Source organism: Schistocerca serialis, chromosome 6 (genome assembly GCF_023864345.2).
Source record: "Schistocerca serialis cubense isolate TAMUIC-IGC-003099 chromosome 6, iqSchSeri2.2, whole genome shotgun sequence".
Classification (NCBI taxonomy): domain Eukaryota; kingdom Metazoa; phylum Arthropoda; class Insecta; order Orthoptera; family Acrididae; genus Schistocerca; species Schistocerca serialis.
In genome coordinates this window covers 284705668-284730800 of record NC_064643.1, presented here as the reverse complement: position 1 = coordinate 284730800, position 25133 = coordinate 284705668, and the positions used below count along the sequence as shown (strand labels likewise).

The following is a 25133-nucleotide window of genomic DNA, read 5'->3' as shown; positions in this document are numbered from 1 at the left end:
CAACTGGCAAAGGAAACTTTTACCGTAGTACGAGGTGCATTCAAGTTCTAAGGCCTCCGATTTTTTTTCTCCGGACTGGAAAGAGATAGAAAGATGCGCATTGTTTTAAAATGAGGCCGCGTTCATTGTCAATACGTCCCAGAGATAGCAGATGGAATTTTACCGCCAGCGGCGAGAATGAGAACTGTTTTAAATACTTAAAATGGCGACGTTTTCCTTACTTGAACAGTGTGCAATCATTCGTTTTCTGAATTTGCGTGGTGTGAAACCAATTGAAATTCATCGACAGTTGAAGGAGACATGTGGTGATGGAGTTATGGATGTGTCGAAAGTGCGTTCGTGGGTGCGACAGTTTAATGAAGGCAGAACATCGTGTGACAACAAACCGAAACAACCTCGGGCTCGCACAAGCCGGTCTGACGACATGATCGAGAAAGTGCAGGGAGTTGTTTTGGGGGATCGCCGAATGACTGTTGAACAGATCGCCTCCAGAGTTGGCATTTCTGTGGGTTCTGTGCACACAATCCAGCATGACGACCTGAAAATGCGAAAAGTGTCATCCAGGTGGGTGCCACGAATGCTGACGAACGACCACATGGCTGCCCGTGTGGCATGTTGCCAAGCAAAGTTGACGCGCAACGACAGCACAATGGGACTTTCTTTTCGTCGGTTGTGACAATGGATGAGACATGGATACCATTTTTCAATCCAGAAACAAAGCGCCAGTCAGCTCAAAGGAAGAACACAGATTCACCGCCACCAAAAAAATTTTGGGTAACCGCCAGTGCTGAAAAAATGATGGTGTCCATATTCTGGGACAGCGAGGGCGTAATCCTTACCCATTGCGTTCCAAAGGGCACTACTGTAACAGGTGCATCCTACGAAAATGTTTTGAAGAACAAATTCCTTCCTGCACTGCAACAAAAACGTCCAGAAAGGGCTGCGCGTGTGCTGTTTCACCAAGACAACGCACCCGCACATCGAGCTAACGTTACGCAACAGTTTCTTCGTGATAACAACTTTGAAGTGATTCCTCATGCTCCCTACTCACCTGACCTGGCTCCTAGTGACTTTTGGCTTTTTCCAACAATGAAAGACACATTCACCAGCCGTGCTGCAATTGCCTCAGCGATTTTCCAGTGGTCAAAACAGACTCCTAAAGAAGCCTTCGCCGCTGCCATGGAATCATGGCGTCAGTGATGTGAAAATTGTGTACGTCTGCAGGACGATTACGTCGAGGAGTAACGCCAGTTTCATCGATTTCGGGTGAGTAGTTAATTAGAAAAAAAATAGGAGGCCTTAGAACTTGAATGCACCTCGTAAAGTGTAGCATTCGACGACTGCCTGGTTGAGATTGACGTCATCGTGGCGCAATCTTCAGCAGGCAGCCCCCCCCCCCCCCCCCCAGCTATTCCGCCTGCTGTACAGCGACAGCAGTAGGGAGCGCGGCTGCGGCGCTCGCCTATGCCGTGGACCACCGGCCAGGTCCCCACGGCGCTGACCCCCGACATTTGCCAGCTTAATTGCGCACTCGATCAGCAGTCCGGCGGCTCTAGTGCGCTAATGATCGGCGCCGCGGCTAGGCCGCGGGCCGGGTGTCAGATAACGCAACGGCAGGCTGCCTAGCCTGCCTACCGCTGGCTCACCCACCGGCGGCTGCCTCTTATCTGGATTCGCCAGCTGTCGTAACGCGAGCCCGCGCTGCGTGCGGGTACAGGTGTAGCGCAGGGCAACACTTGTCAGCAGCTCCCGTTTCTCTGCTCTGCAGTCCCTGCACGAATTACGCTGGATGAACCAGAACGCCACCGACAAACGTCCAGAGGTTGAAGTATGGGCTAAACCAAGAAAAACAGTCTACTAAACATGGGCTCTAAAGTGCATGACTTACTAATTATGACCATTTATTTGTGCAGCTGCACTACAGTGAGACACATCACTTCTAGTGGAATCTCTTTGCTTTCCATATTTTGAGAGGTGAGGTGGTAGTATGGACAAAAAAAAAGAAAAATACTTCCAATAAACTAGTACCGCCATTAGACTTTTTTATTTGCAGTGTTACATTTACACGATCACGATTTCGGCTTTAAAGTGCCATTATCAAGTGTTTTAATGTTATACAGTGCCTAAGATGGTGAACTGTCGTATTTAAAATATACTATTAGACACATTGTCTAAGGGTCAATGTGTCTAATAGTCGTAGGGTCAGCATTTCTACATTTCTTTGAAACTCAAGTTATTATTCCTCCAAACTACAAACTATCTTGTTTGAAACAGCTTGAAAGTGTTTCATATGTTTAGAGGATCAAGAGACTAAGCATCGCTACCCTGATTTAAGTGATAGTTGAAATTACCCCTTCGTGCCAATGACGGTAAATTACAGCATTTTAACATTTTACGGAGGCGATGGGCTCTAGATAAAGGCAATATTTGTCGTACACTTTTGGCTTGAGTTCTGCCAACTAACTGCCAGATCTGTTCACCAATATTTTACAGTAGTTATGGCCCAAAGAAAAACTGTTGGTCTTTAGCACTGGCCACTTGCACTAACGATACAGCTAACGTTTTACCTTCAGCACAGATAATTACTCTGTTCACAAGAATAGGAATTATCTTAATGCATCTCTGGAATTTATGAAGTTGCCCGGAAGATTCTGCATATACAGGGTGATAAGGGGCTCCACCTACAAAATTTCGGAGGTTGTTCGGGAATATTTTCCGAGCATTTTGGTGTAGCGTCCGGTGGTCTCTTGTGGCTAGTGAGGTGATGGTATTTAGTTTGCTTTCTAACGGCCATTTGTCTTTGTATTTGCATTGCACCGCCGGCCGGAGTGGCCGAGCGGTTCTAGGCGATTCAGTCTGGAACCGCGCTACCGCTACGGTCGCACGTTCGAATCCTGCCTCGGGCAGGATGTGTGTGCTGTCCTTATGTTAGTTAGGTTTAAGTAGTTCTCAGTTCTAGGGGACTGATGACGTCAGATGTTAAGTCCCACAGCGCTCAGAGCCATTTGAACCTTTTTTTTTCTTTTCACTGTACCGGAAATAGCTGCACAACAGTGGTAAATGTCGACCTCGAGTGCTGTGTGTCTTTTTTTGTAACTTGTTCCTTTCAGCGGCAGTATTTTCTGTTGACAACAATAATGTCCACTTTGGAATTGCCCTCAAGTATGGGTTCGGTAATCCTTGGTTCCGCCTCGGGTTTCTATTTCCTGCAGTGTTTGACGTACGACTGCAGCGATACGCTGCTCTATAAATAGGTTTACTGATGAGCCTGTCGATGTGCAACTCGTGTGCGAAATGAGTGACTGCAGTGCAGCAGCGGCACGACGACGCGATGCTGAACTGTTCCCACAGCGGGTCACAATCGCACTACAGTAGTTTTGCAGATTGTTGCTGCTTTAGCGCTCTAGATTGTGGTGACTGCATAATATAGGATTTTTCACTGTAGCGTAGGTAGTTTCGCAGAAAGAAAAGTAAGTGGTGCAGGAAACCGTATAAATGACAATTATACTGATGTTCAGAGAAAACAGACCACCTCGAACGACCAGAGACAGGACTTTCAGATTCACAGGGCCTGTACATTAGTATGGACATGCAGAAATGGTTAGTATTTGAACTATGTCGAGCGGCGGATTCAAGGTCAACCCTGATATCACGGTGCAAGCCACCTACCGATAACATGTACCTGCGGCTCTCGTTGTCACTGTAAACCGAAGGTAATGAATCGGTATGATTTGAGCAGACGTGCAGGATGCCTCGGAGACGTATACGTGACCCATATCGTCAAATCAGTGAGTTTCAGAGGGGGCACATTATTGGAACGAGAGAATGTGATGTTTTCATCCGGGAAATTGCTGCTCGTGTGGGACGAAATGTTTCGGCAGTGCAACGGGTGTGAGCAGAATGGTCCACGGAAGGCCGTAGAACACCATGAGATGGGTCAGGTTGCACCAGACTACCGTCCGAAAAAATCGACACTTAATTTCAATGGCATTGCAGGATAGATCTACATCCTCCTCGGCCTGGCACAACAGCGGGACACTGTAACAAACCGTACACTATCAAGGGTGACGCTCCATCGCCCTTTATTACGGCATGGGTTAGTTCGCGTCGTCCACTTCCCCGTGTGCCTTTGCGAATACATGCTGGATGGGAATGGAGTATGGCACGACGTCAATGGGGACAGGAGTGGTATCAGACAGTGTTTTCGGACGAATACAAGTTCTGTTTGTTTGAAAAAAGAAAATGAAGGCTGCATTTTGGCTCTCCGCGGACAGGGGAGCGGCATCCCAGTGATCGCATTCGCACAAGATATGCAGCGCGAACTCAATGCGTACAACCACAAATCATACACTACTGGCCATTAAATTTTCTACTCCACGAAGATGACGTGCTACAGACGAGAAATTTAAACGACAGGGAGAAGATGCTGTGATATTCAAATGATCAGCTTTTCAGAGCATTCACATAAGGTTGGCGCCGGTGGCGACACCTACAACGTGGTGACATGAGGAACGTATCCAACCGATTTCTCATACATAAACAGCAGTTGACCGACGTTGGCTGGTGAAACGTTGTTGTGATGCCTCGTGCAAGGAGGAGAAATTCGTGCCATCACGTTTCCGACTTTGATAAAGGTCGGATTGTAGCCTATCGCGATTGCGGTTTATCGTTTCGCAACATTACTGCTCGCGTTGGTCGAGATCCAATGACTGTTAGCAGAATATGGAATCGGTGGGTTCAGGAGGGTAATACGGAACGCCGTGCTGGATCCCAACGGCCTCGTATCACAAGCAATCGAGATGACAGGCATCTTATCCGCATGGCTGTAACGGATCGTGCAGCCACGTCTCAACAGATGGGGACGTTTGCAAGACAAGAACCATCTGCACGAAAAGTTCGACGATGTTTGCAGCAGCATGCACTATCAGCTCGGAGACCATGGCTACGGTTACCCTTGAGGCTGCATCACAGACAGGAGCGCCTACGATGGTGTACCCAATGACGAACCTGGGTGCACGAATGGGAAAACGTAATGTTTTCGGATGAATCCAGGATCTGTTTACATCATAATGGTCGCATCCGTGTTTGCCGACATCGCGGTGAACGCACATTGGAAGTGCGTATTCGTCATCGCCATACTGGCGTATCACCCGGCGTGATGGTATGGGGTGCCATTGGTTACACGTCTCGATCACCTCTTATTCGCATTGACGGCACTTTGAACAGTGGACGTTACATTTCAGTTGTGTTACGACCCGTGGCTCTACCCTTCATTCGATCCCTGCGAAACCCTACATTTCAGCAGCATAGTGAACGACCGCATGTTGCAGGTCCTGTAGGGGCCTTTCTGGATACAGAAAATGTTCGACTGCTGCCCTGGCCAGCACACTCTCCAGATCTCTGACCAATTTAAAAGTATGGTCAATGGTGGCCGAGCAACTGGCTCTTCACAATACGCCAATCACTACTTTTGATGAACTGTGGTATCGTGTTGATGCTGCATGGGCAGCTGAACCTGTACACGCCATCCAAGCTCTGTTTGACTCAATGCCCAGACGTATCAAGGCCGTTATTGCGGCCAGAGGTGGTTGTTCTGGGTACTGATTTCTCAGGATCTTTACCTCCAAACTGTGTGAAAATTTAATCACATGTCAGTTCTAGTATAATATATTTGTCCAATGAATACCCGTTTATCATCTGCATTTCTTCTTGGTGTAGCAATTTTAATGGCCAGTAGTGTAGTTGCTGCGTGTCCAGGGTGCTGTTACCAGTGTGACCTACGTGAATGACATCCTGCAAGCCGTAGCCACACCCTTTCTGTACAACACCCCAGATGCCATTTTTAAGTAAGACAATGTACGATCGTATGTTGGTGCAGGAACACGTACCTTCTTGGTGTCACAGGATGACAGACTTTTGCCCTGACCCGCCAAATTACAAGACTTGTCGCCAGTCGAAAATGTGTGGGAAAGGTGAAGCGGCGGTTGCTGTGCCGGCACCCAATGCCAAACGCCACAGATGAGTTTTGCAACCAGATGAATGCGGCCTTATGCGCCTCGGTGCCGCCACGCATGGAACACGTTATCAGGGCCCATGGTGGATCCTATGACGGGTTAGTAACAGGACACATGCTGATCCGAGGTGTCTGAAATGCTAATCATTTCTGCAAAACATTCTAAAGTACATGTTTTGTGAATAGGAACGTCTTATTTCCAGTCGTAAAAGGTGTTCTGCTTTTTCTGAACTGAATGTACATCGTTATTCTTATGGAGGCACCGGAGAGGACCGGTCCCTTACAGCTGAATACTCAGAAATTGTCCCCGAACAATATTTCATTCACTTGTGTAAGAATATTTTACTGGTTCTAGTTTGATGAGCTTTCTCCCAGACACATGGCTGGACGAAAATTGTTTCATGAAGTCACAATAACAGGACAGATAAATTCCAGTGGAGTTTCTAAAATCATTAGGATAGGTGATAATGAAACCTTAACTCCTGTCTGTCTGTAGAATATGTGACATTGAAGACATGAATGGATTTTCAGATCGTGAGGCTCGCAAGAGCAAATATATTTCAGTACTTAGAGATTAAGAGCTGATAATCTAAGATGCTTCTTCTTCCTTTTCTTGAGCCTCTGTCCCGCAGCGGCCTAGGATAGGCATGGTTATGAACGGATCTACGTGAGGAATTTAAAGGGAAGCCCGAAACCCTTCCTGTCGCTACCTTATTGCGGTAATGATAGATATGGAGATAAAATACCTCCACAATGAATGATGTGGGTTCCGATGTACTCCTGTCCTGTCACAAATGTGAACCAACTTACACAGTGAGTAGTGTCTACTTGAAATAATTCCAAACGTCATGACGTGCGGTAAACAGAGAGAGAGAGATCAGGGCCAGGAGCTGATTCTGGATACTGTGGTTGTTTAACGGTTACTGTTGTTGGTCTATACTGAATTGGACAGTGAGTTTTTGCAGTGTGGTCAGTTTATCCCCTCGTACAACACGCGATATTCGACGCTAATCTCTGTCATCGACACAGTGTTACTAATGGTTAACTGACTGCAGGGAACGGCCATACTCGAGATACTCACGGTGTAGCCGGCCGAAGTGGCCGTGCGGTTAAAGGCGCTGCAGTCTGGAACCGCGAGACCGCTACGGTCGCAGGTTCGAATCCTGCCTCGGGCATGGATGTTTGTGATGTCCTTAGGTTAGTTAGGTTTAACTAGTTCTAAGTTCTAGGGGACTAATGACCTCAGCAGTTGAGTCCCATAGTGCTCAGAGCCATTTGAACCATTTGAACTCACGGTGTACCCTTGACAGACTGCTGCACGAACTCGAAAATGAAGCATATCAAAGGTCGTACATCTACAGTCTGCCTATTATTAAATACATTCGTTTACACTCTCCCAGATCTGCAAGAGACTGTCACGCTGACCGTCTGCACGAGGTCTGAAGGCAATCAAGTTACGTAAGACGCCGAATTATGCCATTCCCGTAGTATCAGGAGTCTAATTGCATAGTTAAAAATCTCAGAATATACCAACCCACTTGTAACCAGGCAACAGCAAATAGTAAAATCTGCACCCAATATGGCAAAAAGCACTCTGACCTGCTTAATAGAGTGTAGTTAAACCTTTAGAACGCAATACAGCAGCAAGGATGAGGCAAGTCCTTGGTTGATTACCATAGGTATCTCGCACCAGATGTCTGCGCACAGGTCACACCTTACCCTTTCGGGCCGATGGTCTTATGAGCCGGTGGTTCGCAAGTGCTGAGCTGGCGTTCGACAGCGTCCCCAATGTGATCCATCGGACAGAACGGACACGATATTGATATTGAAACCAATGCATCAACTTATTTTCACTAAACCCCCCCCTCCCCCGTCAACCAGAGTAACACAACCTTGGCTTTGTGACACGGTCTGTTACCATGCCGAACGATGCCACTGTCGTTGTCGAATATATCAAACATGAAAGGATGCAGGAGATCCGCAAAAATGTTCACATAGTCAACAGCTCTCATGGTGCTCTCGATTACTAACACACGCCTCAAGGAAACGCAGGTCTATGTCTTCCACAGCACAATAATTTTCCCACTGGGCAGCGTTCATGGTGCTTGTTTAGAAAAGTGTATCAAGCAAGCGGCGACTGCCATCGAGCGATTTAATGTGCTACTGGTCGCCTGCTTGGGGTTTTGATCCCTGGTGTGCCTACAGCTACATCTACATAGGTACTCTGCGAGCCACCGTATGGAGCGTGGCGGAGGGTACCCTGTACCTCTACTAGTCATTTTCTTTCCTGTTCCACTCACAAATAGCGCGAGGAAAAAACGAATATCTGTATGCCTCCATATGAGTCCTAATGTCTCGTATCTTCGTGGTCCATACTCGCAATATATGTTGGCAGTAGAATCGTTCTGCAGTCAGTTTCAAATGCTGGTTCTCTAAATTTTTTCAACAGTGTTCCCCGGAAAGAACGTCGCCATCCGTCCAGCGATTCCAATTTGAGTTCCCGAGGCATCGTCGTAACACTTAGGTGTTGTTTAAATCTACTAGTAACAAATCTAGCAGCCCGCCACTGAATTGATTCGATGTGTTCTTTTAATCTGGCCTGGTAAGGATCCCAAAAACACGAGCAGCCTTCAAGAATAGGTCACACGAGCGTCCTATATGCGGTCCCTTTACAGATGAACCACGCCGTGATAAAACTCTCTCAATAAGCCGAAATCGACCACTCACGTTCCCTACCACAGTCCTCGCATATTCATTCCATTTCGTATCGCTTCGCAACGTTACGCCCAGATATTTAAACGATGTAACTGTGTCGAGCGGGAGGCTACCAATGCTGTATCCGAATATTACGTCATTTTTTCCTACTCATCCGCATTAACTTGCACTTTTCTACATTTAGAGCTAGCTACCATTCATCACAAAAACTAGAAATTTTGTCTACGTCATCTTGTATCCTCCTACAGTCACTCAACTTCGACACCTTACCGGACACCAGAGCATCATCAGCAAACAACCACCGATTGCTGTCTACCCTGCCTGCCAAATCATTTACGTATACAAAGGACAACAGCGGCCCTACCACGCTTTACTGGGGCATTCCTGACGATACCCTTGTCTGTGATGAACACTCGCTGTACCGAGCGAGGTGGCGCAGTGGTTAGACACTGGACTCGCATTCGGGAGGACGACGGTTCAATCCCGCGTCCGGCCATCCTGATTTAGGTTTTCCGTGATTTCCCTAAATCGCTCCAGGCAAATGCCGGGATGGTTCATTTCAAAGGGCACGGCCGACTTCCTTCCCCGTCCTTCCCTAACCCGATGAGACCGATGACCTCGCTGTCTGGTCTCCTTCCTCAAAACTAACCAACCAACCAACACTCGCTGTCGTGGACAACGTACTGGGTTTTGTAACTTAAAAAGTCTACCAGCCATTCACATATCTGTGAACCCATGTACCTTCGTTACCAGCCTACAATGATACACCTTTACGGAACTCTAGAAATATGGAATCTGACTGTTGCCTTTCATCCATAGTTTGCAGTATATCATATCTAGTTCCATGCGTAGAGTTGCTTGATGGTTCTGATCATTATCCGGAAAGCCTGGAAATCGTATGATCGTGATTCAGAAAACCGTTAGTGTGGCTGGCCTAAGGAGAGTGGCTGCCTTAAGTTAAGTTGTTGTCTTTAATCGGAGCTCAGATATGGGAGAAGTCTTGCTATTGTATAATTTTCATTAACCATGTCGATAGGTGTGGATGGTTGTTGCTATGTAAAAGAAATATGTTGAATTTATTTTATTGAGTCTTAATGTCAGTAACGTCACAGTAGTACTTTCCATGCATGGATAATGGGAGATATATAAATTAGTGGTTTTACGGGTATTATTTCACTACATTTTCTTATCATAAGGTACTGTAGTTGCATTTTGTAATTGCTGAGCAAGTTATGGAGATATATCATTTTAAATGTTTAAATTTATATGTTGTCTTAATCTAGTTCCACTGTGGTCAATATGGCTTTCGCAATATATATCTCCCTTGTTTTCAAACCTATCATTTTCAAGACAGATGACTTTCTCGCTCTGAGTCACTTGCATAAAATAACGTTTTGTTCATTTTTATACCTGCAGCATATTAACATTTATTCATGGTTTTTGCACATAGTACCACTGGCCTCAGTATGACACCAACTTAAATTTCTTTTGCTTTTGTGAATGTAACATTTATGAAAATAGAATGACAGTTCCGTTGAACAGCTGTAATATATTGTCGTGACCTTATAAAAGTTTAATAAATTTTATTACATGTCAAATCATAACGAGAGATTGAGCTGGATTTCGTACGTAAGATGGCCCGTGTGCATGACAGAGGAAGCCAAACAGGATATCGGGGGCGGATAATTCCTTCCAAAGCAGCTGGATTCCATTAATGATGTTGAACAGCAACCTCGTATGTCAAGAAATTCAGTTTTACAGGAGAGTAAGAAAACACTATTATCATATCGATACCAAACCAATGTGAATTATTATCATTATAATACGCTCCATTAATAAAATATTAGATGAAAAAATTGGAAAATACATTTCATGCAATACATTAAATAAAATTTGACATACGATGTTGCTGTGCGTACAAACTGACATGCAAGACTGCAGCTCAACACCATCGACTTTGCTTCCTCAGGACAGGTCAAACACGCCAGCAAGTAGTACACCTGATGCCTCTCCAATGGCGCAGAGGGTTGGTGTCAGCGGAATATTAGGAAACTTTTCAAAGCCCATTTTGGAAGAAACCCGAGTAATCAAATATTGAGGCCATCACATGTCGAGGGACAGGTCCAAGGGAAAGAAACTGAAGAGGCCCGTGTGCAACCAGAGTCAATTAATAACGATATAAAAGAATCATGTAGCAGTGAGTAGAGCCACAACTCAGTTTCACTGCAGAGCCCGCCTCGTTAGATGATTGGTCAGCGGGACGGGATGCCATGCAAAGGGGCTCGGGTTCGATTCCCGGTTGGGTAGGAGATTTTCTCCGCTCAGGGATTGGGTGTTGGGTTATCATCATCATCTCATCCCCACCGACGCGTAAGCCACCTAACTGGCGTTAGCGACCGGTCTACCCGACGGGAGGCCCTAGCCACACGAAATTTCATTCATTTCATTGCACAACATTCAGAGGGCAGTGACGCTCCGCAGCAGCACCCGATGGAGCAGTAAAGGGTGGACGTATAATATTCATTGCAATATTGCTAAATAGAGACTGCCTGTTCCTGTCTGAAAGGGTCAGAATAGTGAAATTACAGCTAATAGCAGGAAGAAATTATTACTTGGCACTTGTCTCTTGCACGGTAGGCAAAGTGGCCTGTGAGAACCACTAACATAGTTCACACCATTGATGACTCATTAGTTAGGCCAAGTGGCCGGTAGTTAGAGACGAGTGCTTGAGTTTCACTCGATCTGCTAACAGAGATCCATTGTAGTAATTACTGAAAGCATCTGACATTCTGGTAAGGGGCTTTGGTCTGACACTTCATTAAATAACTGTTTTTGATAGACTATTAAATTTGTTAAGGAAAGAGTAAAAACTTGCTACTTCAACAAAGAGTTCCTGCCAACTTCACGAAAGTTAACTGTCTCCTGTAACCTAACCCCCCCCCCCCCCCCCCCCCGAAAAAAGAACAACCAAGGAGACTTTCTCGTTCTCATCTCCGTAATAAAGGTTAATAACAAAGCAGGTTAAATTCTGCAATGTTATTATCGTCCTGATTGCGCCACACGAGGGTACGGAAATTGTTTCGGTACACAACAGCATGTTTTTACGTTATTACATTAAAATATTCCCATTATATCCTGTGTAAATTACTTGAGATTTTTATGACCTCCATTGGTTCTCAGTAAAACGAAAAGGGCAGGTAGTAGGAAGATTAAATTGATTACGTGAGAGTTTGAATATTGTTGTTTTCTTGTAATGGAGAATTTTCTCTATAAAATAAAAGTGTAATCTGTTTTGAGGAAAAGTAGCACGTTCTCCTCAACCAAGTCCTTCCATTCACTTACAACGTAGCAATATTCGTGTTTGCTCGACTAACACACTTCTTCCTGTGTGGAGTGCCCGCAATACCAGTTTTCAGGAGGGCAGTGGTGATAATATGTTGCTTCTTCAGATTATATCGAAATAACTTAGCTACAACTACGCTACTACCACAACAGTTGAGAACGGATGTAACCTGTGAAATAGAAAGATTTCGCGCATTTCTTTATGGAACCTCGTATCGTAAAGATAGACTTAGGTTACATATAAAGTAGTTATACAAAAAACTCTGGGCAGTAAATATGCAGTTAAGAATATATACCAATGTAACCTACAAGGAAAACGAAGTTTAACTTTCTGATAATGAAGAAAGCGTGATAGTATAGTGAAAGTAATAAAGGAAATCAGTCATGAATAAATTAAGAAACAAATCTGAGTAGTGTTTCTTATAATAAAAAAATTTTTGGTGGAAAGTAATACGAAATAAGTATAGGATCAAGTTCAGCACATTTCACCGTCACAAATAATTCTTCCCTTCTGCTGAGGCCGTCCTAAAAGCCGCGTGGATCTTTGAACTGTCCCTCTGGGAACAGGCCGGCTGCCCTCGGCTTGATTGCTTTGCTTAACTCGTCAGCCGTCGGTAATTTGTTCCAAAGAAATAACCTTGTTTTGTGGTAACTTCATCAAGACAGACCGGGAAAGGGCAGCAAGAAGAGAACAGAAAACAGTGTTCCTGTTTGGCAAGAGGACCTATACAGAAGATAAATTTTGAAGTTGGCATACTGGTTAATGAGGATGTTCTTCAGCTGAATGGAATTTATTAAGACTTCGCTCAACACATTGTGTACAAGGCATCGATTACTTAACTAAAATTACCATCCTATGAATAGTGAGACAGTGACAAAGTTCTTTCATTATACTCGCTGACATGATGTGTATTGCAAGGGCCCACATACGTTACACTCCAGAAATACCTTGAGAGTGTTAGCCCCTTGTTATTTAAAACAACCAAACCACTGAGTCTAGAGCATTCTGGAAACTTTGTGCCAGTAAACTTTAAATTAAAACATATCACAAGTTTTACAACGCCGTGATTCGCCGCCAAGAGATAGTGATAAAAATTGATTTATTATAAAACCACTTTCGGTCTGCACCCAAAGACATCGTCAGTTATCATAAGATATTTACAACAGCATGCAAAGCGACAAAAAGTCAAAGGCGTGAAAAAATATAAAATCCATGATCCTTCATTGTTGACAAATAATAATATATACTTATCAAAAAAAAAAGCTTTGCATCACTCCGGTTCCTGAAGACAGACGTTGACTGTGGATATTGGATCACATACACAGACCCTTTGACTGTTCAGAGATATCGCTAAACCCGCCCAAAGATGTAAACAATCATGCATGAGCAGCGCCTATTAGACGGATGGGGTCCGACAGCCGATCAGTTCCAGTCATTCCACCATGAAGGATGTATACGGGTCGTGTTGCCTGTAGTTCACCCACGCCTAGACGGTCAATAACGCTGTCCGATCGCGTCAGCATCGTTACTTTGTGCCAGGAAGGGCTCTCAACAAGAGAATGGTCCAGGCGTCTCAAAGTGAACCAAAGCGATGCTGTTTTGACATGGAGAGACACAGAGAGACAGGAACTGTCGATGACATGCCACGTTCAGGCCGCCCAAGGGCTACTAATGCAGTGGATAACCGTCACCTACGGATTATGACTCGGAGGAACCCTGACGGGGCCGGCCGGAGTGGCCGAGCGGTTCTAGGGACTTCAGTTTGGAACCGCGCGACCGCTACCGTCGCAGGTTCGAATCCTGTCTCGGGCATGTGTGTGTGTGATGTCCTTAGGTTAGTTGGGTTTAAGTAGTTCTAAGTTCCAAGGGACTGTTGACCTCAGCTGTAAAGTCCCATAGTGCTCAGAGCCATTTGAACCATTTGAACCCTAACGCCAACGCCACCATGTTGGATAATGTTTTTCGTGCAGCCACAGGAGGTCTTGTTACGTCTCAGACTGTATTCAATAGGCTGCATGATGCGCAACTTTACTCCCGACACCAATGGCGAGGTCCATCTTTGCAACCACGACACCATGCAGCGCAGTGCAGATGGGCCCAACAGCATGCCGAATGGGCCGCTCAGGATTGACACCACGTTTTCTTCAACGATGAGTGTCGCATATGCCTTCAGCCAGACAATCGTCGGAGACGTGTTTGGAGGCAACCCAGTCAGGCTGAACGCCTTTGACACACTGTACGGCGAGTGCAGCAAGGTGGAAGTTCCCTGCTGTTTTGGGGTGGCATTATCTGGGACCGACGTACTCCGCTGGTGGTCATGGAAGGCGCCGTAACGGCTGTACGATACGTGAATGCCATCCTCCGACCGATAGTGCAACCATATCGGCAGCATATTGGCGAGGCACTCGTCTTCATGGACGACAATTCGCACCCCCATCGTGCACATCTAGTGAATGACTTCCTTCAGGATAACGACATCGCTCGACTAGAGTGGCCAGCATGTTCTCTAGACATGAACCCTATCGAACATGCCTAGGATAGGTTGAAAAGGGCTGTTTACGGACGACGTGACACACCAACCACTCTGAGGAATCTACCCAGAATCGCCTGTGAGGAGTGGGACAAGCTGGCTCAACAGTGCCTTGATGAACTTGTGGATAGTATGCCACGACGAATACAGGCATGCATGAGCGCAAGAGAACGTGCTACTGGGTATTAGAGTTACCGAATCGGTGTGTCCAGCAATATGGACCACCACCTCTGAAGGTCTCGCTGTTTGGTGGTACAACATGCAATGTGTGTTTTTCATGAGCAATAAAAAGAGCGGAAATGATGTTTATGTTGATCTCTGTTCTAATTTTCTGTACAGGTTCCAGAACTCTCGGAACCGAGGTCATGCAAAACTTTTTTTCCTGTGTGTAAATTACATCGTCAGCGGTAAAAATGTACCTGGTATTGCTCTCCTTCATGTTATATTGTCAGCTTAGAACGTTAAGAGAAGAGAGATACATATTACCCATTGTTCTGTCGGCAGTATGTAGAATGATTCCTATCATAACGTTGTAAGCTGACAGTACAACATGAAGGAGAGCAGAATTTGGTACATTTTTAGTGCTGACGATATAATTTATATTACTATTTCACAACAACGACAAATCACTGATTTTATATTTTTTTGGCGCCTTTGAATTTATATCGCCTTGTATAACGTTTTAAATTTTATTTATGATACCTGATTGTGGTCTGTGGACCAAAACTGGTTGTATAATTAGAAAATTCTTATTAGTAATTCTTGGCGGTGAATAATGAGCTGTGAGGTATTTTCTGAAAATATCAGAGATTATTTTGTTAAATTCAAAGAAGACATAAAAATAAAGAATATATTTCCCTGATATCTTCCTTCAAACACTTCAGATGAAGAAATCGAAGAACAGAAATGGAAAAATATTAACAATAAAGTTTTAACAACAGAAATAAGTTCTGCATAGTAAAGTGTAGTCAACAATATTATGCTGGCCGGAGTGGCCGAGCGCTTCTAGGCGCTACAGTCTGGAGCCGCGCGACCGCTACGTCGCAGGTTCGAATCCTGCCTGGGGCACGGATGTGTGTGATGTCCTTAGGTTAGTTAGGTTTAAGTAGTTCTAAGTTCTATGGGACTGATGACCACAGCAGTTAAGTCTCATAGTGCTCAGAGCCATTTGAACCAATAATATTTTACCAACAAAACACAGGTTGCATTCCATACGTCTCACTGGTACGAACTTGAATCCCAAATATTGATTAGTGGACACATTAATACATCAGTTCAAACATAGGAGTTGCAGCACCGTATTGAATGGTGTTTCTTAGCAAAACGGGAGATACATCACTATAGCGGAACTCGTTGCGCCAGATGTATTTGCTGAGGACACTACGTTTGAAATGTTTGTTGGAAAGACAGTTTATACCGAGATTAATTTGTTTCCAGTAAAGTTTATTTTAATTAAGTTGAGGTTAATCAGCTTCAAATTAAAAAGAAAGTTTTAACCAGAAATATTTATAACTGTGCACGGGATCACTAGTCATACGTGGAGCTGCAGAAATTTAATTAAGAGTTCAATTATTTTGAACGTGGCAATTAATTATATCCGTCTGTTTCTAACATTTTAGCATGCGATGGTTTCTGTTCTCTCAGTGCTCTTATGAGAGTGAAACTAAACAACGATAAATTACCACGTATGATTGGTTTCAGTACAGGGATTTCAATCGTTGAGTTATGAAAAAAAAGACTAACAGTGAAAATAACTTAGAGTTGGCGGCTTAGTAGATATGATATGCAACTTTTTGAATTTATTACGATTTATCGTACTATTAACTAGTTTTTGAGCCAATGCACGCTCCTTATCAGATGAAGGTGTCACAGGAACATTATTTATTGAATCATGAGTAGCTGCTCTCTATGGTTGTGGTACTGGCGAAAATAACAAAAATTTAGGCATAAGTTAACGAAATTTGCACGAAACCATCTTTATGGTTTAGAGTATTTGCATTCCATCTTGGTAACCATAAATATCTTCCACATTTTGAATGAAATGATCGTCACAGATTGTAAAATACTTTCATTCAAAGTCACGCCCGGTTTCACGTCAATTGGAAACGCATTCTCAGGTGATAGAGACCCTATTTAACAACTCACAATGGACATTCAACTGCCATAGAGCCACTCCCCACAATTCACCTCAAGTTATAAACATACCGCGTGCTAAAAGCGGTAGTACATAGTTAAAACGAAGAGGAGGGCATACAACCGTGCCACAAGCAGGAGCATGGTTGAGCGGAAGGAGGCAAGGTAGTACTGACCGTTTTTTAGCGCGCTGTAGGTTTATAACTTGAGGTGAATTGTGGGGAGTGGCTATAAGGCAGTTGAATGTCCATTGTGAGTTGTTAAGCAGGGTCTCTATCACCGGAGCATGCTTCTTCAACTGACGCTAAACGAGCAGTGACTTCTAGTAAAAGTATTTTACAGCCAGTGCAAATCATTTCATTCAAAATGTGGAAATTTGGCTGCGATTTCCCGCAGTTTAAGATAACATGACAACTTCATTTCGATAACGTACATTTTAGTCAGCTTACAAACACAAATACAGACACACACACACACACACACACACACACACACACACACACACACACACACAGAGAGAGAGAGAGAGAGAGAGAGAGAGAGAGAGAGACAGTAAACACAGTAAACGAACACTGAAAGTAAATATAAAGTATGAGGATGCTAGATGATGCACTCTGCCACATCGCGATATCTGAGATGAGATGCATTTAAATATTTTGCGTATTTAGAAGGATCGCTAATGGGCGAAGGTGAACATTGAAAGCTGTAGGAGGTGTGTTCATAAGGTGGCAGTATACTTGTAATTCTCTTGTGTATGGTTCCGAGTCATGGACAGTAACAAAAAAGGAAAAATTACCTACACAAGCAGCATAGAGGAAGTTCATGGGATTTGTAAGAGACTGAAATAAAATTGATAAAATAAGGAATGAAACAATAAAATCAGATTTAAAAATGTCTTCAGTTAATGAGAAGTTAGAAGAGCAGAGAATGACATGGGAGGATCATGTTGACAGAATAACAGAAAACAGAGTGAATGAATTATCAATCGGCTAGGTAGATCTTGTTAGGGATGGATGGATGGATGGATGATAGAGAGCGTGACTACAACACCTAATCGTTGAACGTAGGTTACAGATAGAAATTTATTACATAAATAACTGGCCCACTATATAGTACGGAATTTAAAAAACCGAATGGTTACATATCATTCTTACATTAACATTCAATTTCAATCAGAACTGTATCCACAATGAATATATGTAACTTTCAGTTATCAAGTTCCAGTAGCCTAATCCTGATAGTTAATAAAAACGTGTGCAACGGGGTCGAACTACGTGTTAATTTTGTGAAGGTTCATCCTCCTTGTGGGCGTGTAATAGTGGCTGACAATATAAATAATGGAGATGGAACACCACAGTCGTATTTCCAAAGTATTTATTACTCTGACAACTAGTTTCAATGCTAGATTTGAGTCATCTTAAAGTCCTACTATTTACCAAATAGGTACTGTCATTCATTGGCTCGAGTATAGTACGATCCATTCGGTATCCAGGCGTTCATCGTATGCACTCCTGATGAACACCGGTCCCCCTAGTTACAGAATGGGTCCTACGATACAAGGGCCGATGACTGGAAGTACAGGGTGACACACGGGAGACGGACAGTTTTGAACTGCGTAGTACTGAGGGCGCGGTGGTGGGAGGTGGTCGTGGTGGGGATAGTTCTGATCCACACAAGACGCCATTTCATTTACTCAGTCACTATGGGACAGTGGGACTTGCAACGTCGAGTGTTTGCCTATGACAGTTTCGTGAAAAATGGGGAGTCTATTATTACTATGCAGCAATTGTTTCGTGTGCGATTTAATGTCGACATGGAGCTGTTCCGAGCCGTAACACAATCCTCAGATGGGTGGAAAAGTTCGGATCAACTGGAAACATACTGGATAAGAAGTATCCTGGCCCTAGACGCAGAGTAATGACACCAGAAAATGTTGAAAGGGTCAGGCAAGCGGCAGTCAAAAGCCCAGGACGGTCAGGTAGACGTCATGCTAGTGAGTTACGAATCAATCGTGGATGGGTTAGATGATTTTTTTTTTTTTGTCTACTGACTGGTTTGATGCGGCCTGCCACGAATTCCTTTTCTGTGCTAACCTCTTCATCTCAGAGTAGCACTTGCAACCTACGTCCTCAATTATTTGCTTGACGTATTCCAATCTCTGTCTTCCTCTACAGTTTTTTCCCTCTACAGCTCCCTCTAGTACCATGGAAGTCATTCCCTCATGTCTTAGCAGATGTCCTATCATCCTGTCTCTTCTCCTTATCAGTGTTTTCCACATATTCCTTTCCTCTCCGATTCTGTGTAGAACCTCCTCATTCCTTACCTTATCAGTCCATCTAATTTTCAACATTCGTCTTAGCACCACATCTCAAATGCTTCGATTCTCTTCTGTTCCGGTTTTCCCACAGTCCATGTTTCACTACCATACAATGCTGTACTCCAGACGTACATCCGCAGAAATTTCTTCCTCAAATTAAGGCCGGTATTTGATATTAGTAGACTTCTCTTGGCCAGAAATGCCTTTTTTGCCATAGCGAGTCTGCTTTTGATGTTATCCTTGCTCCGTCCGTCATTGGCTATTTTACTGCCTAGGTAGCAGAACTCCTTAACTTCATTGACTTCGTGACCACCAATCCTGATGTTAAGTTTCTCGCTGTTCTCATTTCTACTACTTCTCATTACCTTCGTCTTTCTCAGATTTACTCTCAAACCATACTGTGTACTCATTAGACTGTTCATTCCATTCAGCATATCATTTTAATTCTTCTTCACTTTCACTCAGGATAGCAATGTCATCAGCGAATCGTATCATTGATATCCTTTCACCTTGTATTTTAATTCCACTCCTGAACCTTTCTTTTATTTCCATCATTGCTTCCTCGATGTACAGATTGAAGAGTAGGGGCGAAAGGCTACAGCCTTGTCTTACACCTTTCTTAATACGAGCACTTCGTTCTTGATCGTCCACTCTTATTATTCCCTCTTGGTTGTTGTACATATTGTACATGACCCGTCTCTCCCTATAGCTTACCCCTACTTTTTTCAGAATATTGAACAGCTTGCACCATTTTATATTGTCGAACGCTTTTTCCAGGTCGACAAATCCTATGAAAGTGTCTTGATTTTTCTTTAGCCTTGCTTCCATTATTAGCCGTAACGTCAGAATTGCCTCTCTCGTCCCTTTACTTTTCCTAAAGCCAAACTGATCGTCACCTAGCGCATTCTCAATTTTCTTTTCCATTCTTCTACATATTATTCTTGTAAGCAGCTTCGATGCATGAGCTGTTAAGCTGATTGTGCGATAATTCTCGCACTTGTCAGCTCTTGCCGTCTTCGGAATTGTGTGGATGATGCTTTTCCGAAAGTCAGATGGTATATCGCCAGACTCATATATTCTACACACCAACGTGAATAGTCGTTTTGTTGCCACTTCCCCCAATGATTTTAGAAATTCTGATGGAATGTTATCTATCCCTTCTGCCTTATTTGACCGTAAGTCCTCCAAAGCTTTTTTAAATTCCGATTCTAATACTGGATCTCCTATCTCTTCTAAATCGACTCCTATTTCTTCTTCTATCACATCAGACAATTCTTCACCCTCGTAGAGGCTTTCAATGTATTCTTTCCACCTATCTGCTCTCTCCTCTGCATTTAACAGTGGAATTCCCGTTGCACTCTTAATGTTACCCCCGTTGCTTTTAATGTCACCAAAGGTTGTTTTGACTTTCCTGTAGGCTGAGTCTGTCCTTCCAACAATCATATCTTTTTCGATGTCTTCACATTTTTCCTGCAGCCATTTCGTCTTAGCTTCTCTGCACTTCCTACTTATTTCATTCCTCGGCGACTTGTATTTCTGTATTCCTGATTTTCCCGGAACATGTTTATACTTCCTCCTTTCATCAATCAACTGAAGTATTTCTTCTGTTACCCATGGTTTCTTCGCAGCTACCTTCTTTGTACCTATGTTTTTCTTCCAAAACTTCTGTGATGGCCTTTTTTAGAGATGTCCATCCCTCTTCAACTGTACTGCCTACTGCGTTATTCCTTATTGCTGTATCTACAGCGTTAGAGAACTTCAAACGTATCTCTTTATTTTGCATAAAGAGTTAAAATTCCATCCCTACAAAATGATCACTGTCCAACAACTTACGGAAACTGATTTTGCTGTACGAGAAGACTTCGCTTACAGAATGCAAGCCGGCCGAAGTGGCCGTGCGGTTCTAGGCGCTGCAGTCTGGAACCGCGAGACCGCTACGGTCGCAGGTTCGAATCCTGCCTCGGGCATGGATGTTTGTGATGTCCTTAGGTTAGTTAGGTTTAACTAGTTCTAAGTTCTAGGGGACTAATGACCTGAGAAGTTGAGTCCCATAGTGCTCAGAGCCATTTGAACCATTTGAACAGAATGCAAGTGATTTTGGGATCGAATGAAAATGAAATTTTATTGATGAGCCATTAAGCTCATTTTCATTTAAACGGGATCGTGAATAAGCAAAACCTACGTTACTGGGCTCCAGAGCATCCACACCTTATCCACCAGTGTCCTCTACACTCAGACAAAGTAACAGTCTGGTGTGCTCTTGGCTCTGTTGGCATTATTGGACCTTATTTTTTTTTTTTTTTTTACGGGACCACAGTTACTGTTAATTCGGTTCGTTACATTCGTATGCTTGAAACATTCTTGAAACCAGAACTAAGAAGACGACGAATCCCTTTAAAACGCGTTTGGTTCCAGCAGGATGGGGCAACATCGCACACCGCAAACACTTCAATGACAGATCTTAGACGCATGTTTTCTGGCCGGATTATCTCACGTTTTGGCGATGTTCCTTGGCCTCCCAGGTCTCCGGACTTGTCAGCATGTGATTTTTTTCTGTGGGGGTACCTTAAGAACTGTGGCTATAACCACAAACCACGAAATTTGGACGAGTTTAAGAATCCAATCATTCAAGAAATTGCTGCCATCCCTGCAGTCCGTGTGATGGAGGATTTTGAGAAGAGACTTGAGTCCTGCATTCGAAATGATGGACATCGCCTTGACGACATTATTTTTCACAAATAACTTTGTTAACTAAAATGTCAAATAATGAGCTTAGATTTTGTGTCAACGCAATAATTTTAAAGTTGGCTGAGTATTATTTCATTAAAAACCGTCCGTCTCCAGTGTGTCACCCTGTACTTATTTGATTAATAGTAGGACCTGAAGATGACGCAAATGTAGCGTTGAAAATAGTAGTCTGAGTAATAAACACTTTGAAAATATGGCGTTGGCGTTCCATTTCCATTAATTATGCGTTAATTAGTGCTGCATATCAACTGTGATAGGCCTGACTACCATACATTTTATGGTACTTGACAAAGACAGGAAATCACGTGCACAGACTTTAATAAACCAGGTGAGTTTTGCGAAGGGTGGTGGCAGCGGGCTGCGGCTGCGAGCGACTGACCTGCGCTGGGAGAGGTGTTGGCCGCCTTCACGTCCATGGCGTCGGCCCCATGGTAGCGCTGCTGCAGCGAGCTGGGCGTGCAGCCCATGCCCTCACATGCCACGCCGGCCGGCGCGCCTCCCTCAGTGTGTCGTGCTCATCGCACGCCTGAAAAAACACAAGCAGACAGAGGGTGGCCGGTCAGTCATCCGCTAATGCAACCACGACAAGTGCTGGAATAATCATCGCGCATCAGCTTAACGGGTCATCCGAGTTGCTGACAAGAATAACATACAGCAGAACTGAAAAAAAATGGGGATGTGTTAGATGACGATCATTTTCGCTTTAAGAAAGGTATAGGACCAGAGGGGCAGTTCTGACGTTACGGTTCTAACAGTACCACCACTTGCAAAGTAGGTTAGAAATCAGATTAATAATGCTGCTCACGCAGCATATGTTCGCTTTGTCGGGCAACAACAAAGTTATTGACTGTCGATGATATCGTCAGAATGGAAATAATGAAGTCACTGTAAAAAAGTCATTAATTTTGGCACTTATCTTGAATGGATTCCCACGTAGATTTCGTCGAAGTTGTTATGGCTCATCTTGTTGATTCTAGGGTGATTCCACTTTGACTGCTAGAAGGTCCAGATCTGTATTTTAGCAATATTTGAAGACCTAACAAATGCGTTTTTCAGGAAATTCTTAATGATCAAACAAACCCAGATCAGAACAATGGTATGGTAGAAATAATTTTTGACTTGGTGTTCACGATCCACATTTTTATTAAACTTCTTGTAAATTCTCATATACCTCTTCTTAATTGTCACATCTTTGAGAAAACAGTTTTGTATCATTCTTCATATATTTAATTTCCACTTTAACCAAACACAAGACTTGACTGTTCTTTTACAAAACGAAACAACAACTTAACTTCTGCAAATTGAAACAAAGACTGCTCTGTGCGCATTCGCGCCAAAACGGTTACAAGAAAGTCAAAGATTATGACAGTCTCACAGAAATGAATACACACAAGAACCATATCACTGTAATATATCGATACATCGGAGTACCTATACATTAATAAAACCAAATGTGAATATTGTCACAGAATATGTCTGTTACTTGGCAGAAAAGTAGTGCGATATTACTGGGGTTGGAGTGCCGTAATGGTCACGTAAATAAAGAACCATTACACGGTTCATAATGGAAGCAAGACTAAAGAAAATACACGTTCATAGAATTTGCCGACGTAGAAAAAGACCTCGACAGTGTCAAATGGAGCAAGATTTTCTAAACTCTGAGAAGAAACAGAAGTAATCCATAGGGAAACGCTGTGTCGTCCGAATAAGGGACAGCCACGGCAAAAGCACCGCAGACGCAAAGATGTGAGCTGGTGCCAGTACCGTAGAGAGTCGCCACTTGCACGAGTTCCACCAGCGCCACAGGCGGCGCTGATGATGAAGAACTCGACCTCGCCTCGGCCGGCCGAGTACAATCCGCCATTGACCGGACGACAACGGACGGGAACCTATTCGGAATATAGAAGAGCAACTCTAGCCCACTTGGTTATACGTATACCATCGACCAGGGCTGACAGACAGGGAAGGTTGTTTAGTGAACTCTTAGAAGTAGTAAATTGCATTTGCTATGAACTGTGAAGTTTATTTGCACTTAGCCGTTGTGGACCTTTTTTGTTATATTACAAGCAGTGTTGCAGACTTCATTATTCAACAAGTCACAAAGATAAGTGAATCTTTTTAACTGATTTGTGACTTCGTTACTAATTTTTTGGGAGTATTTTAGAACCTTCGTTGTCCTATCCTGTTACCTGACCCTGAGGCATAGCTGTGTAATAGTGACTGGGAGGAATTGTCTTAGCGGTGTACTGTGTCAGAAGCTATTTCACGAACTCACAAACTCGGCCTAACGCAACAACAGTGGCAACTCGGCTTCCGCAGCAGTAGCGACGAGATCGTTACAAAACTGGCGACGAGGGTTTACAAAAGGAAAGACGGGTAACATACAGTATGATACAAGAGCCAAGATGGAATAGTAAGAAAGGACGACCAAGAACGAAGCGCTCGGATTAAAAAGGGTGTAAGACAGGGATGTAGTCTTTCACTCCTACTGTTCAGTCCGTACATTGAAAAAGCAATGATGGAAATAAAAGAAATGTTCAGAAGAGGAATTAAAATTTAAGGTGAAAGGATATCAATGTTACGATTCGTTGATGACATTGCTGTCCTGAGTGAAAGTGAAGAAGTATGGCGTGATGTGTTGAATGGATTGAACAGTCTAATGAGTACAGAATATGGACTGAGAGTAAATGGAAGGATGACGAAAGTAATGAGAAGTAGCAGAGTTGAGAACAGAGAGAAAATTGACATCAGGATTGAAGGTCATGAAGTAGATAAAGTTAAGGTATTCTGCTACCTGGGCAGCAAAATAACCCATGGCGGACGGAACAAAGAGGACATCAAAAGCAGGCCAGCGCTGGCAAAGGAGGCATTCCTGGGCATGTGAAGTCTATTTTTATCAAACATACGTCTTAATTTGAGGAAGAAATTTCTGAGAATCTACGTTTGGATCACAGCACTGTATTGTAGTGAAACAAGAATTGTGGGAAAACCGGAATACAAGAGAATCGAAGCGTTTGAGATGTCGTGCCCCAGACGAATGTTGAAAATTGGGTGGACTGATAAGGTAAAGAATGATGAGGTTCTCTGGACAGTTGTCGAGGAAAGAAATATGTGGACAGGATGATCGGACATCTGTTAAGACGTCAGGGAATAACTCCAAAGTTACTACAGGGGGCTGTAGAAGGTAAAAACTTTAGAGGAAGACAGAAATTGGAATACATCGAACAAATAATTGAGGGTGTGGGTTACAAGTGCTACTGTGAGATGAAGAGGCTGGAAACATTTGTGGCCGGCTGCATCAAACTGTCATCGGACTGATAATAGAAAAGGGACA

General features: G+C 43.6%; 1 protein-coding gene across 2 annotated transcripts in view; it reads right to left on the bottom strand.

Annotated features, from left to right (window-relative positions):
- LOC126483878 (high affinity cAMP-specific and IBMX-insensitive 3',5'-cyclic phosphodiesterase 8A) overlaps positions 1 to 25133 on the bottom strand; it is a 1729999-nt gene that overhangs the window by 1092058 nt on the left and 612808 nt on the right. For both annotated transcript variants that reach the window (XM_050107127.1, XM_050107128.1), the window contains exon 3: positions 22179 to 22325. In XM_050107127.1, the coding sequence (XP_049963084.1) occupies positions 22179 to 22266 (88 nt within the window). In that variant the 5' untranslated portion in view covers positions 22267 to 22325. The remainder of the gene's footprint in view (positions 1 to 22178; positions 22326 to 25133) is intronic.